The sequence below is a fragment of the Mastigoproctus giganteus genome, chromosome 6 (genome assembly GCF_048544385.1).
Source record: "Mastigoproctus giganteus isolate SK-2022 chromosome 6, ASM4854438v1, whole genome shotgun sequence".
In the NCBI taxonomy this organism is placed as follows: domain Eukaryota; kingdom Metazoa; phylum Arthropoda; class Arachnida; order Uropygi; family Thelyphonidae; genus Mastigoproctus; species Mastigoproctus giganteus.
Window position 1 is genome coordinate 72645978 of NC_143580.1, and position 14724 is coordinate 72660701.

Consider the following 14724-nt stretch of genomic DNA (forward strand, 5'->3'; position numbering starts at 1 on the left):
GTTACATCAGGAGTGCCATCAATAAGATTAGTGAATTTGAACTCCTGGTTAGGATAATTAACGCTGACATAATATGGTTTATGGAACAAGGTGTCACCAGAAATAGCAGATGATGAGTTTCACATGGTAAGTACAATCTATTTAGGAAGGATGGAGAAGATATAAGGGATGATGGGGGTCGTGCTTTTTATGAAAAGCAGCCTGAAAGCAACAAAAGCTTTCACAGATTCAGAAGTTATACAAACTAGTATAGGATTTGTGTGGTGTGAGTTAGTTGGAAGAAATGGTATAATGAGAGTGGGAATAACTCCATAGATCAAAAGAATGTGAAGATTATGACAAGAGCCTTTATGGACAAATGGAATGGGTGAGCAAGTGTGAATGTCTTACTACGGGTGACTTCAACTGCCCCTAACTGATTGGAGTAAGTGGGAGGAAAACTCTGTGGGGAAACAAAATTTTTATATCAACTGGATGATTGCTTCTATCAGCATGTTAGGGAAAGTACTAGGGGCAAGAATATTATTGGACCCAATCATCACCTATGAATCAAATGACATCATAGGGCTACAGGAACCATTAGAAAGGACATTAGGAGTTACTATTTTCTTTCGAAATTTCAGTCTGTTTCTACCTTCACCATTATTAACTCACCATCACTTTTTTCCCAATATAACAAGACAGATGATACAATATCCTCTGTGTATTCACTATTGGCTGATTCAATGTCAATTTCCAGATCTCTAATTTCAGCAGAATTGGATAAACCCACATTGTCTTAAAGTAGCCATGAAAAAAAAAAAAAAAACGAGGAAAAAAGTGACAGCACACATATACTGCAATTTTAAAAGTTGAATGCTACTATTATGAAACTAAAATCTAATATTAAATGAAAACACGGATAACAAATAGTAGCATGTACCTGAGAATTTTTGAAGGAATCCATATATAAAAAACTCACACTCTTGACAACAAGTGGAAAACATGCATAACATGTACATACTCACAAAGGGGTTAGTGCCAGTCCATAGGATTCGAATGATACTTCCTTTTCAGGCAAGTACATTCTGTTATTACTCTTAAACACTGCAGAAGCAAGATGCCTGATAACTCAGAGTTCTATAATGTCATATATTAGTGTTAATTCTCTGCATAATCTGATTCATAACAGGTGGGATGTAACAAAGTACGCATACACTGGGCAGGGCATAAAAGTAGCTTCATATAAGATGAAGCAGAGGGAAGCAACTTTGTTTGCATTGTGACAATTTGTGGGTACATCAATTCCAATCTGAAACCAAAAGTGCACCAAAGGTTTGGCACCATCTTCCACTGCTATTCAAAAAATTTTAGGTAGCTTTACCTTTCCATCAGCTGGAAAGGTACTGTCAACTGCATTCTACAAATGGCACCTAAGGACAAATTTTCTGCTTAAGTGCACACAGAAGTGAAGAGCAAAAGGTACAGCAAATTTCTGAATTTAGTTGGTTGCTCTGAATTACACCAGCAGAGCTATGATCAAAAGACATCAGTATATAGTCTTTAAATTGTGCATATTTTAGGATTGGTTTGCCTTTTGCAGGATGGAATCCTTTTCTAACTGACACAGAATGTAATGTGGGGGTGCAAAAGTGGTACAGTAGTAAAAAAAAAAAAATGATATGATAACTTTCCAACATGGCACAACAGAATTAGCCAATCACTGAAGGAAATGTATTGTGAAAGGGGTAACCAATTCACAATACAGTGAAAAGAAAAACAATAAGAGTACCAGACAGGAAGTAACACCTTTTCATTTTATTTATAGGTATTTGCCATATGTGATAGCAACATTGATGGAGAATTGGAAATACAGTGAAACTTCCCTTTAACGGACAGCCATGGGGAACGAAAATGTGTCCGCTAACAAGAAGTCTGAGGGAGAAAAAAAAAAAAAAGAAAGAAAAAAAAAATCGTTAAACATTTAATGTAAAATTAAATTAAAATTATATACAGATTTTGAACAATATTTTTGTAAATAATATACATACAGTAATCACTTATTTTCTTCTGCACCTTCTTCCTGCTGATAATTTTGTTTTCAATATTTGTTTGGAGTGAAGAAACCATCGAAAGTCCTTCAGTATCTTCTTCAGCAGCGAAAAAACATTTTTAAATGATTGATTTGTATGAGCGCTTCTATTTTCATCGGTCGTTCGTCGTTAATATGTTCTTCGACAGAATGACCTCCTTCCATTTCTTCATCCTCACGAGGAACTTCTTGAAAAATATCGATGATAATGTCATTGATATCTATAGCACCATCTTCTGTAGTGAAGTTCGAGTATATATCTTTGTAGCCATGGTCACTTGTAGCTGAAGTGTCGTACATTATCAATAGATGTTGAAGTTCTTGTTCTTCTTGGTGCTCCACATTGCTGTTCACAACTTCAATTTTTGCGTTTGAGAAGCCAGACTTTACAAAACAGTTCACGACAGTTTGTTTTCTAATTGCGTTTACTGAAGAGGAAATCCATTGAATCGCATCTAGGATGCTGATTTCCTTTGCAAGGTCACTCGCACATGTTACATCGTTCATGGTTGCAATGAGATGTCTTAAAACACGTTTTCTGTAGTGAAGTTTGAAATTTTTTATTATCCCTTGATCCAAGGGCTGACACTCTGCAGATGTGTTTGGTGGCAGAAAAACGATTTGAATGTTGGACAATTCAATGTGCGGGTGAGAAGCAGCATTATCCATGAAAAGAATAATTTTTCTGTTTTGACGAATCATGTTTTGGTTAAAGTGACTTATCCATTCGCTCATGATATCTCGTGTCATCCACGCTTTTTTATTAGACTTCCAGTCAACATTCAAAAGATTCAACTTTATGCCCTTGAAACAACAAGGATTTTGTGGTTTTCCTATAACAAGAGGTTGTTCAAAGTCTCCCAACATATCTGTACACAATAGTACAGTCAAGTGTTCCTTAGAAATTTTTCCGCCCTGGCACTTTTCGTTTTTTAGACTCATTGTTTTTTCAGAAAGAGCTTTAAAAAACAACCCTGTTTCGTCACAGTTGTAAATATCCTTAGCTTCAAAACCACGACATAAATCTCCAATTTGATGGTCCACTCTTGTTACAACCCCAGTATCAACAGATCCACCTTTACCACTTACGGTTTTCCAAGAAATTTTATGCCGAGTTTTGAACTTGTCTAGCCATCCCACAGAAGCTTTTAACTCATTTACTCCCATAGATTTCACAACCTCCAAAGCCTTTTCCCTAATAATAGGCCCATTAATGGGAATTTTTTTAGCACATTTGCGACAAAACCACTCATACGTAACATTGTCAATTTGAAGTCCAACAGTTTTCGGGAATGATTTTTGAACCTGATCATTTCTGTGTTGCCAAAATTATTTGAGCAGTTCATTTTTTTTCTTTAGGATGTCGCTTACCTGCGTCTTCCCGATTTTGAATTTTGCAGCGAGATTGCGAACACTATTTTTTTGCCAATCATACACATTAATGAGTTCGACTTTATCTTTTAAAGTTAAATGGTTACGAGAAGACATTGTGAAATTCACACGACACTGAACAAAACTGAAAACTGAAATTCAAAAGACGAAAGGCCGACAAAATTCTCCCCCCCCTGCACACACCGAAGTCATCAGAAGTTTTACACGTGCCTTAAAATTCTTGAAAAAGGGTTTAGAACCGCGACATAAACCTTGATAAAATTCAGAGAATCGGAAATAGAAAATAAACACACGATTGAGGCAATACGTGGAAGAAAAGTTCCTAGAAAAAGGGCCATGAGCTCTCCGGCAGTCCGTTATGGGGAGATCAAATTAAGTTCTAATCTAAACAAAACAGTGCAGATTGCCTGTCCGCGTCCGTTACAGAGAATGTCCGCTAGACAGAAGCTGCAAACACGTTAAAACCAATAGAGGTGAGTTGGGGAATTTGAAAATGTCCGTTGTAGAGAGATGTCCGTTAACGAGAGGTGTCCGTTAGGAGAAGTTTCACTGTATATGATTAGCATACATTTAGCAAGAATCCAGAAATATAGCTAAAGTCTAATTTAGCGCTTGATAATATACTTTATTACTAAGTCAGCCCTGCAACAAACTAAATCTTCACAAAGTTCGCAGGTGGATTTAGTGTTTTCCCACACACACTACATTATACATTACATACATAACATAACACATGACCTTTTAAAACTATATTCTGAACTTATTCATATATTCTGAACTAATATCTGCTATTGAAATATAAAACAAATTTAATAATAATAAAAACACAAATGAGGGGGGAAAAAGTGCCTTACATTATCCTTCAGATTCTCATTAAAACTTTGAACGTGTCTTGCTATTCTAGTTTCCCCAAAAAAGTCAGCAGCTGTAATTGGTTTTAGATTAGGTTTTGCTGGAGATTTCTGCTTTTTCTTTAGACTTCTCTGAAAACAATCAACTGGAACTTCTTGTGATAGCTTTTTATTTTCTAAAGCTTAAAATAAAGCAAGCACAAGTAATTCACTTAGTGTAATTATAAGTACCTTGAGAGAAATGCACAGAGAAATAATGGGGAAGACATCATATACAGAATATAAAATTTGAAATATAATAAAACAGTCAAGTGCATGGGGAAATGTGGAGGGAGGAAGCTTAGAAGTATTTAACAATGAAACTTGTTTGGCAAAACAGAAAATTTCTGAGAGATGGATGGAAACCAGCATTCATTCCATCCTAAAAAAAAAAAAAAAAGTAATAAAAGGCTTTTATACGAAATAAGCTTTATAATCTTTATTTATTTAAAGAAATAAGCTTTAAAAAGAAATAACTCAGTGAAATGAAATAATCTAAGCATTGGTGAGATTTCATGAAATATGCAGTATTATACAAAGTATTTAAAACTAAGCAACCACTGAAAACTGATTTAATATCCATCCTTTATTTGATTTTCATAAAGCATATCTCTGCAATTGCCTAATGTGGCAATAACAATGCCTACCCCCCCCACAAATTTAAAATTAAGATGTTCAACAATGACACAAAAACAGTAATTGCTGTGCATTTATCTTGGACACTATTTGAATTGGGTTCAGATAACGTGATACTTTATTTATAGCACTTTTTTAAATCCAAAAGCAATTTAAAAACTTAAGGAATTTTAAATTCATTAAGTTCCTTTTGGAGCTGAAAAACTTTTAATTTGTCAAACTTTCCACAAGTCAATAGATACCTAATAAAAGTACAATATCATTTTTAATATATCAATACTAACACTGTCTTGGGAGAAAAAAAAATAATAAGAGGCTGCACCACAGCACGATGCTGATGTATAAAAATTAAAAATTTTCCATTTCAAAGGCAAACCAATTAATTGCTTTTCACCGGATATGATATCCAGAGGGGCAAACATGTAAAACAAATGTAGTTATTGAGACAAAACACTTTGCTATGCTGAAGCTATTTAATTTATGTGACTTAAAAATTATACTAACTTTTCATAATTTTAGCTAACAGCCATATTCTTGTCGTTCTTTAGTTGCTTCATTAATTAAATGAACTATTTACATAATTAAAATCAATGGATTTACACACATCTCATTTTGTATATATGAGAGGGGAGGGTTCAAAATATTTATATTCACCCAGAAGAGTTGTGATAGAAAGATGATTTTATTATTTTTTTATTGATACTTTGAAATTTCTATAGCAACCACAGAAAATGCAACAGAAAAAGACAGAAACCACAGAAAAAGCAACCACAACCATGAAGAAATGGTTGTGTTTATGGATAAGACTGACCAGGTTACAGTGTTGTTGTACAATGGTATAAATAATTCAAATGTGGAAGAACTTCAGTGCATGATTAAGAAATCCCAGGATGCCACTGTTGCCAGCAACTGTTGTGAAAAAACTGCAAAAACTGAGGCATCAATCCTGGAAGACTGCTGTATTAACATCAAAGTACTAGCTGCAGAGTTCAATTTAGCATAGGGTCTGTGGAGAACATCATCCATCAACAATATGAGTAAACTTCTATCCTCTTACCAGAAGAAGGAAGGGACACAATGCGGACATGAAATGCTGTTAATGTGCCAGAACGCAGAGTATTTTTTCATAACTTGTCACTACGAATGAAACTTGGCTCTATCACTATGATCCCAAAACTAAAAAAATGTCAACACAATGGATGCATGCAGAATCACCTCCCCCCCCCCCAAAAAAAAAAAAAAAAAAAAAAAAACACCCACAAAGGTGCAATCAAGTGCTGGCAAGGTGATGCTGTCAGTTTTTTTGGGATCAGCATGGTGCTATACTAACAGATTACCTTCAAAAAGGGCTGTACTGTGATGGCAAAGTATATTATTCCAACCTCCTCATAAAGCTAAGTGCTGCTATAATAAGAAAAAAAAAAGGGAAAAGCTGTCAAAAGGTGTGCACCTGCTCCATGTAACACCCCTGTGCATTCCTTGTATGCTGCAGTGAGGTATGCCCACAAATGTGAGTTTGAAATATTGCTGCATCCTGCTTATACCCCTGATCATACTATCTCAGATTTCTTCCCCTTTTTTGCCCTGAAGTCTTTTCTTCATTGGGAAAACACTTTGCTGCTGATGATGATGAGGTGCTTTCTACTGCCAAGTCATGGTTTGAAGGACAGTCAGAGGATTTCTACAAGACTGGCCTACAGAAGTGTAATGAGAGGTGGAAAAAATGTGTCATTTTTTTTTCTAGTGACTACATTGAAAAGTGTAATACATGGTGTTTGTTTTAACCTTCTATCACAGCTACTTCTGGGTGAATACAAATCTTTCTTGAATCTCTATCAGCTAAAATTATTAAAATTGAAAGGTCTCCTAAATTAGTTACAACACAGTGAAATGTTTTGTCTTAAATAACTAGTAGTTATTTAAAACAATTTTGTTTCAAATAATTCAGTCACTGATGGTCCAAAGCCCAGATGAGAAACAAAAAGTTTACACTTATGGCTAGCAACCATAACAGATAAAACATACATTGCTACAGAAACCTAAAATTGTGAAAAAAGTAGGACAAATGTGAGTGGATTTAGTAGACCATATGTGCCTCAATGAAACCTGGATGGAGTTGATGGGTGAAAGAGATGGACCAAATATATCTTCTCTAAAAAAAAATTGTACTACGGCAGGATGTTGGAACATCAGAATTATGTACGAGACAGTAAATCTGTCCTCATAATAAGAGAAATAAAAACGTATAAAACTGCCATATTGGGACTAAATATGACCAGATGTAACACAAGCAGTGAATATATTTCCATCTGGAGTACATAGCATACATAGGAACACCAAATGAAGAAAACGAGTACAGTAAGGGAGTGGCATTCCTTATGATTAGTAAAGCAAGAGGAGCATTACTAGAATGGAAGCAGTATCCAAGAGGGACAATGGGATCCAAATTTAAAGGAAGATATGAGGTTACAATAATAAATATGTATGCTTCAATAAATAACACTGAGAAGGATGATAAAGAAATAATTTACAATATTTTACAAAAAGAAAGAAGACTAATAAATTGTACCAATTTTAGTAATGGATGGCCAAAATGCAAAGGTAGGGAAAAATAATACTGGAAGAGAAACAATCATGGGCAGTGGGGGAAAGAGCAGAGTAATAAAACTAGTGACCTATATAAGAATTTCTGTCTATTTAATAACTAAGCTGGTGATAGCACAATGTAACAGCAAAAAATGATACACAAGGTAACCTGGGCATTGCCTTATGGAAGTACTAAAAATCAAATAGATCACATTGTAATAAAAAAATTACAGAGATCATCTTTGTCAGATATGAGAGAATGAAGAGGTGCAGCCACATATTCAAATCACAAATTAGTCATAGGCCTAGTAAGAATAAAATTGGCTAACACATCCAAAATAATAAACAGCAGAATAACACATAATATCAATATATCAATTAATAATAAACAACACTTCAAATAGATACACTTTGATGTATAGATTCTAGACAGGTGATGTTCAATATGCCTTAGTAGCAGTATGGATGGCCAGATAATGGCCATCCATAGTGCTACGGATGGCCAGATAATGGATCGATCTAGTCACAACATGATCGAACACAATATTTCTGGCCAGTGTGTATTACCCATAATGAAGTTTAGATTACACAAATACATGCTACTTAATACTTTGAGTGACAGTCACATGACAATTTGTGCTATATAGCATACAGACTGGAAGCATAATCACATGAAAAGTGAGAGCCATGTTGTTGCAACCCACCATAAAAACAATCATTTTTCCAGCCTTAGGAAAAGAAAAAAAAAAAAAAAGTATACCAAATGTACATTAATTATATTTACATCTACTGCCAAACATGCATTAAATTACTTACATGAATCACCATTAGTTACATTTTCATAAATATATGATTTCTTTAATGGTTTCTGGGGATGGCAACATTCATCAGAATCTGTATAAATGTAAATTAACCTTTATAAAACACAAAACAAAATTATATAATAATTAAAATAAATAAAATAAAAATAAATCTTATTTAATTAAATAATAAATGTGATTTTCATTTTATACACAAAAGATGTTTAGAAATATAGCTAAGGCATATTACCTATCAAATGAGACATAATGATATGAAATAATTCTTTATTTCAATTTTCTCCAGTGATCAATGGAACTGCAGCTTGAACCTTTTCAAACAAGTATAGATAAGTGATGCATACAGAATCCTCTCTTGGACACAAGTACAGATGGCTCTTAATCCTATCAGGATTATGTACATATATTTATGTTTCTCAAGGTCATTTTAAATAATACATCTGTTAAGGTACAAACTGCCTTTACATCTTTCAGCACATGATGCTATGCTTACATGTGTTTCAAACCAATGGACAACCTTAATAAATGGCAGCACAAAAACAGCAGTAGCACCTGTCTGATGTTTAATTTTGGTTTTAAAAAAATCTGAAATTCTCTGGAATTCAGATCCATATGTTGGAATTAAGAGAGATGAAACAGAAATAGAGAGATGGGATATTAGTACATTAAAAAATAACTAGCTGTACCCATTGCAAAAATTTTGCAATTGGTAGCAGAGTTTTTCTCTAGCTGTCCTAAAGAAACGTAGGATGTGTTTTGTCGTGAGCAGGTAAGCCAGTACGCAGGTTTCATGTTGCCCGGTAAATAAGGAACTGATAGAATGATGGATATCTCCCAAAATCCGAAATGCATAAGGCCCACAACACGATGGCAGTTTTATATTTCCTCCAAAAGAAACAAAAGTGAAAGCATTATTGTATTTCCTGATATTTTCACAAAACTTTTTGGACAATTCATTGTCATCTGTATATAAAGGACTTGTGTAAGCAAGCATTTCGGTTGCTGGAAATGAAACTTTACCGTTTTGACAACATGTAGAAAAAAGATCCCCAACCTTTTCGCACTTAAAATGTAAAGCTTGACAAAGAACACAACTTTCACTAAGAAGCCCAATACTGTGACATATTAAATCTTTCGGATCCTTAAATGCATACTTCAGACCGATCCTGAATACATTTGCAGAAACACGAAAAGGCGTGCATCTTCTTTGCCACAAGGTACGTTCAACACAACCAATCAGAGTAGCATGGTGGCAGACATGTCTTCCCGACTATGACATAATTCTAAATCCTTAAATTATTACTCGCCTTAAAAAACCAAAAGCAAATAAACTCGAAGTAGATAAAGATAACAATAAAAATGATGAGTTCTGAATGTTTTAAACATAACGAATGGCAATGAGTGTATGAGCTCGTGTGTGCAATGTGAGGACATATGAGCGAGCAGTGCAATGGAATCTTAACGATTAGTTCTTTCTTTTAAGGTAGGCAGTGCTAGTAGAGAATTATTATTATTATTTTTTTTTTGGAACAAAGCACACAATTGTGCGAATGTGCAAATTGTTAATCAGAAAAAAATGCTTTATCAACTTAGACAACAGTTTGACAGTTAACATCTTCATGTGGCTCCATCTATGAAGTGAAGGTTGAACTATTCTCGTTTGTAGTACAAAACTACAGGTCAATCATCACTAATGCAGCCACCGGTAAACCGGTTCCACCGCTAATTCGGACCTAATTTCCGCAAACGTAATTTCAAATTTCCCGGGTCGGCGCACCGACCTGTTTCAGTGGTGTTGGTTGTAGCATCAGCTATTGGCATGAACTCGTAAACACTGGCAAGCTATTCCCACTTGTTTTTCTGCATTTATAACCTGCTCACATTTAGCCCCAGCCATAGTTCCAATGCATAAAGGAAGTGCCTCTCGTGGTGTAAAGTGCAAACACCGTACATTGTCCATAACAGATAAAGTTAAACTTTCGAAAAAACTCGACAGTGGTGTGTCTGTGAGAAGTTTAACTCTGCTTAATTGTAAATTCCAGCAATTTCTCTCAGTTCCTCTTATTTTAGTAATTTTCTTTTAGCCATTCCTTTTTAGATTTTTTTTTTTTTTTTTTTTTTTTTTTTAACAATACACTTGTACAAACTTGCAGCAAAAACACAAAACAAACAAACTTGTTTTCATGAAATCTCTAACAATACTGACAAACTTATTGCGGCGCTCGCCAGGCGTGCAATAAACTAATCACAAATGACCTTCATATGTATGCCATAATAGCGTCACACGTATGTGGCTGACACAGCTTCTCAAGAAATAAAGTAATCTACTGGGCCACATTGACCACATATATGTGACATAAAAAAAAAAAAAAAAAAAGACTTTTTTTGTTTTTAATATTAAAACAACAACACTGACATTATGATATTTATTTTAGAATTACTAATCAAATAATTTGCTAAATATTTTTGGTCCCTGGGGAATTTTTTTCTTAAACTAGCTTGGCAGTCAATGTGTTAAAGGTAGAATGAGGTGGTTAGCTATTGGGTAAACTGTATGTGCTAAAATAACCACCGGTGATCCGGCAAACTCATTAATCCGGCACCCCACAGGTCCCAATGCTGCCGGATTAGTGACAGTCGACCTGTATTCGGAATTTTTGAATTTTAACTACTTTTGCACACCTAGGAAGAAATATCTTCAATTTGAGACCATTTACAGCCCGATCGGTTGAGCCTATCGTTACTTTATTTCTTTCGTCAGTCAGTGTGAACTGACTGACGAAAGAAAACAGCTTCCATATTAAATATACACAGTAGAATCTCGTTAATACAAAGTTCAAGGGACCTAAATTTTCACGTTTTGTAATAACAAGGTTTGTAGTAACGAGGTTCCCCAAAAGTGTCAAAATTTTACCGTTTTTTTTTTATAGCACATACTGTATATCTAAGAATAACAATAATAATAATATCAAAAATAAATTAATAAAAATAAAATAAAATAAAAACAAAAGTCTTGTCTAACAATACAGTAATAAGAATTACATATTTTTTAAAGATTTTATTTTATTTGCAAGATAAACTAAGAGAAAAGCAATATTAATGGAAATGAAAATATTGTACAGTATATACTTTGATATATACAATATTTTAGTATCACAGTAAAAAGAATAACAATCTTAATATAAAAGAAGACATAAAAACCATTTTAACTTTTTAATAAATTAATCTAATTTAAAGAATCTAATGTTTGCACAGTTTTTGTCCTATATTCATTTTTAACTACAGCACAGACGTTATCAAATGCAATAGTTGTTTCTTTATCAATGTTACTGCAGGCAAACACATTCTCTATTATGTTCAATGCATTTTTGGCATCTTTTTTTAGATGGCAGTGTGCACGCTTCTTCACTTTCGCTGTTGCTGGTAACAAAAATATCATAGTTTTGTTTGGTACCCAGCAGCTCTTCTGGTGTTAGCATTGCAGTGGTAGCAACTTCAAATTCCTCACTGTTGCTATCACATTCATCTGCTGGACCATGTTTTTCGATAATGTTCTCTCCAAAGCCACTCTTTCTGAAGCAGTTCATCATTACACTTGATGTAATACTTTCCCAAGCAATAACAAGATTATGAATAGCATCCAAGACATTCCAATTTGGCTGCAAGTTGTTCCCTCCTCCTATGTTGCAGATCAAGTACCTTATCAGACGGGCTCTATAAGCTCTCTTGAGATTATAAATAATGCTTTGATCCAGTAGTTGCATTAAATTGGTGGTATTAGGGGATAAAAACAACAGCCGTATATTTGCCAACTTAAGTGTCTCGGCAGAATGTGTTGTACAACGGTCTAGAATCATCAAAATGTTCCTTTTTTCTGAAGCCATCTTTCTGTGCACTTATAATAACCAAGACTAGAAAATTTTGACTGTAAGCCAAGCACTTCTATTGGCCTCATAATCACAGGGAAGTTGATTAACTGCTTTAAAACATCTTGGCTTGGAAAACTTACCAATCACAAGTGAGCGTAGTTTTGTACTGCCATCTGAATTGCTGTATAAGAGAACAGTGAGTCTTTGTTTACTTAATTTTCCACCATGACAAGACTCTCCTGGAAGAGAAAATGTTTTGTTTGGCAGCAAATTATAAACTAAACCTGTCTCGTCAAGATTAAAAATATCCTTTGCCTCATATTTTTCAAGCATGGACTGTACAGAACACAACAGCTTGTAGCCTTTTCTTTGTCAACTAATCCAGACACACCGCAAACATTTTGTGAAACCAAGTTATTCCTGTCTTTAAATCTTTCGAGCCAGCCACTGCTGCATTTGAAGTCGCTAATCCCATGTTGCTGAGCTAGATAATTTCCCTTTTCTTGAAAAATCAGACCTGATATTGGCAAATTATTGATATTGGCACTAGGTGGTAGATGACTCATCAACCGGTGAAATACCACCACTTTGCTTATTGGAGGCTTGAAGTGGTGGAACTCATGTTTAGTCTCGAGAGCTAAGTTCCGGTCAACCCTTCCCTATCTCTTACATCATGCAGTATGATTGATGACTTTTGAGGTTATGATGAACATCGTGGCGAGATCCAATATTCCTTACATTTCGAGGGTACAGCTCTAAAACGGCATTCGCAGGCCGGCCAGTAGTTAGTACACCGGACCGAAACTATTGGTAACTCTCTTGAAGGCTTCCGGATCAGCTAGTCTATAATCTCGCTACCTCTACTCTGCCAGATAGTGACTGGAGGGAGTCCGAGTAGTGTGTATGCGGGCAGCATTGTCGAGGCCACGTTATGTCAAGTATCTGGGTATATTCTTACCACATGTACGCCATATCCAAAAATTTCATTACTTTATACAGCATGTCACACCCACTTTTTCTTACTATTGAATACATCATGAATTGTCAAAATAATAGAGCAAGCTTATCTACGACAACATCTAAACCTCCCAAGCACTTCCTAATTCATTTCACAAATATACGTGGTCTCAATTCTAATCTCAACGATGTCCATTTCCACTTGCAGTCTCCCAAACCCCATGTACTTTTCCTGACAGAATCTCAGTTATCGGTTGATTCAACTACTGCTCATCTCACATGCCCAAATTATACGCCGTATGATTCCTTTCGCCTCAAAGGTGGTACTTGTGCATACGTCCATTCTGATATTCCCTGTCAGAGACTTGGCAATTTGGAATCTCCTCTCTTTGATCTTCTCTGGCTTAAAATCTCTCTACGTCATTGTGTCAAATTCATCTGTTGCCTCTACCGTTCTCCCAACTCCACTAATCACTTGGAGCTCTTTGACCTTCCTCTCTTTGCAACTAGACTTTCTCCAGTCCAACTTTCCTAACACTGAGGTAATTTTCCTTGGTGATTTTAATGTTCACAACTCCAGCTGGCTTCCGTTTTCTAGTCACCGACCCAGCATGTAGAGATGCTGAGGCTTTTGCAATTACTAATGACCTAGCACAGATTGTTCATTTACCTACAAGAATACCGGACAATCCTAATCATACAGCCAATACGCTTGATCTTTTTCTCACAAACAACCCTTCTAAGTACACGGTCGAAGTGAGAGGTCCTTTAGCCACTTCAGATCACAACTTGGTGATTGTCTCTTCTCCAATGGAACCTTTATCTCATGGCTATTCCCAACCTCGTGTTGTTTGGCATTACAAAAGTGCAAAATGGGATGACCTGCAAAACTTATTTTCTTCTTTTCCTTTGTCGGATTACTGTTTCAAAACTTCTGATGTCAATGTTTGCTCAGATCGTGTCAGTGAAATTATTCTTGCAGGAATGGAATCCTTTGTCCCACACTCCACTTTAAAATCTCGTCCTTTATCTAAACCTTGGTTTTCCAATAAATGTGCTAAGGCTGTCCAAGAGAAGAATGTTGCATATCGTAATTGGCTTGTTTCTAATTCTTCAGTTTCATTTTCTGCCTACACCAAAGCTCGCAACAATTGTAAAGCAGTTATTAATCAGTCCAAACTAGAGTTTGAACAGGCCAAGAGTATAAAACATGCTTCTTGCCCTAATGGTAGCCGAGTATTCTGGTCTCTTGCCAAAGCTATTGGCCGCAACTTTTGCCCATCTCTGCTCCCACCTCGGTCCAAACCAGATGGTTCTGTTGCACTTCAGCCAAGGATAAAGCTGACCTGCTAGCATCATACTTTTCTTTCAGCTCATGTATTAATGATCTTGGTAAAACAGAAACCTTCCGTCTGATCAATGATCGCCAGTATGGATTCCATCAGTGTCGATCCACTGGCGATATTCTGGCTTATGTTACCCATTTATGGACTAATTCAATGGAA

General features: G+C 35.5%; 1 protein-coding gene across 4 annotated transcripts in view; it reads right to left on the minus strand.

Moving 5' to 3' along the window:
• Gnf1 (germ line transcription factor 1) overlaps positions 1-14724 on the minus strand; it is a 397251-nt gene that overhangs the window by 327047 nt on the left and 55480 nt on the right. For all 4 annotated transcript variants that reach the window (XM_090376044.1, XM_090376043.1, XM_090376042.1 and 1 more), the window contains exons 4-5: positions 8392-8469; positions 4318-4496 (exon numbers count right to left, since the gene is read on the minus strand). In XM_090376044.1, coding sequence (XP_090232170.1) covers positions 4318-4496; positions 8392-8469 — 257 coding nt within the window. The remainder of the gene's footprint in view (positions 1-4317; positions 4497-8391; positions 8470-14724) is intronic.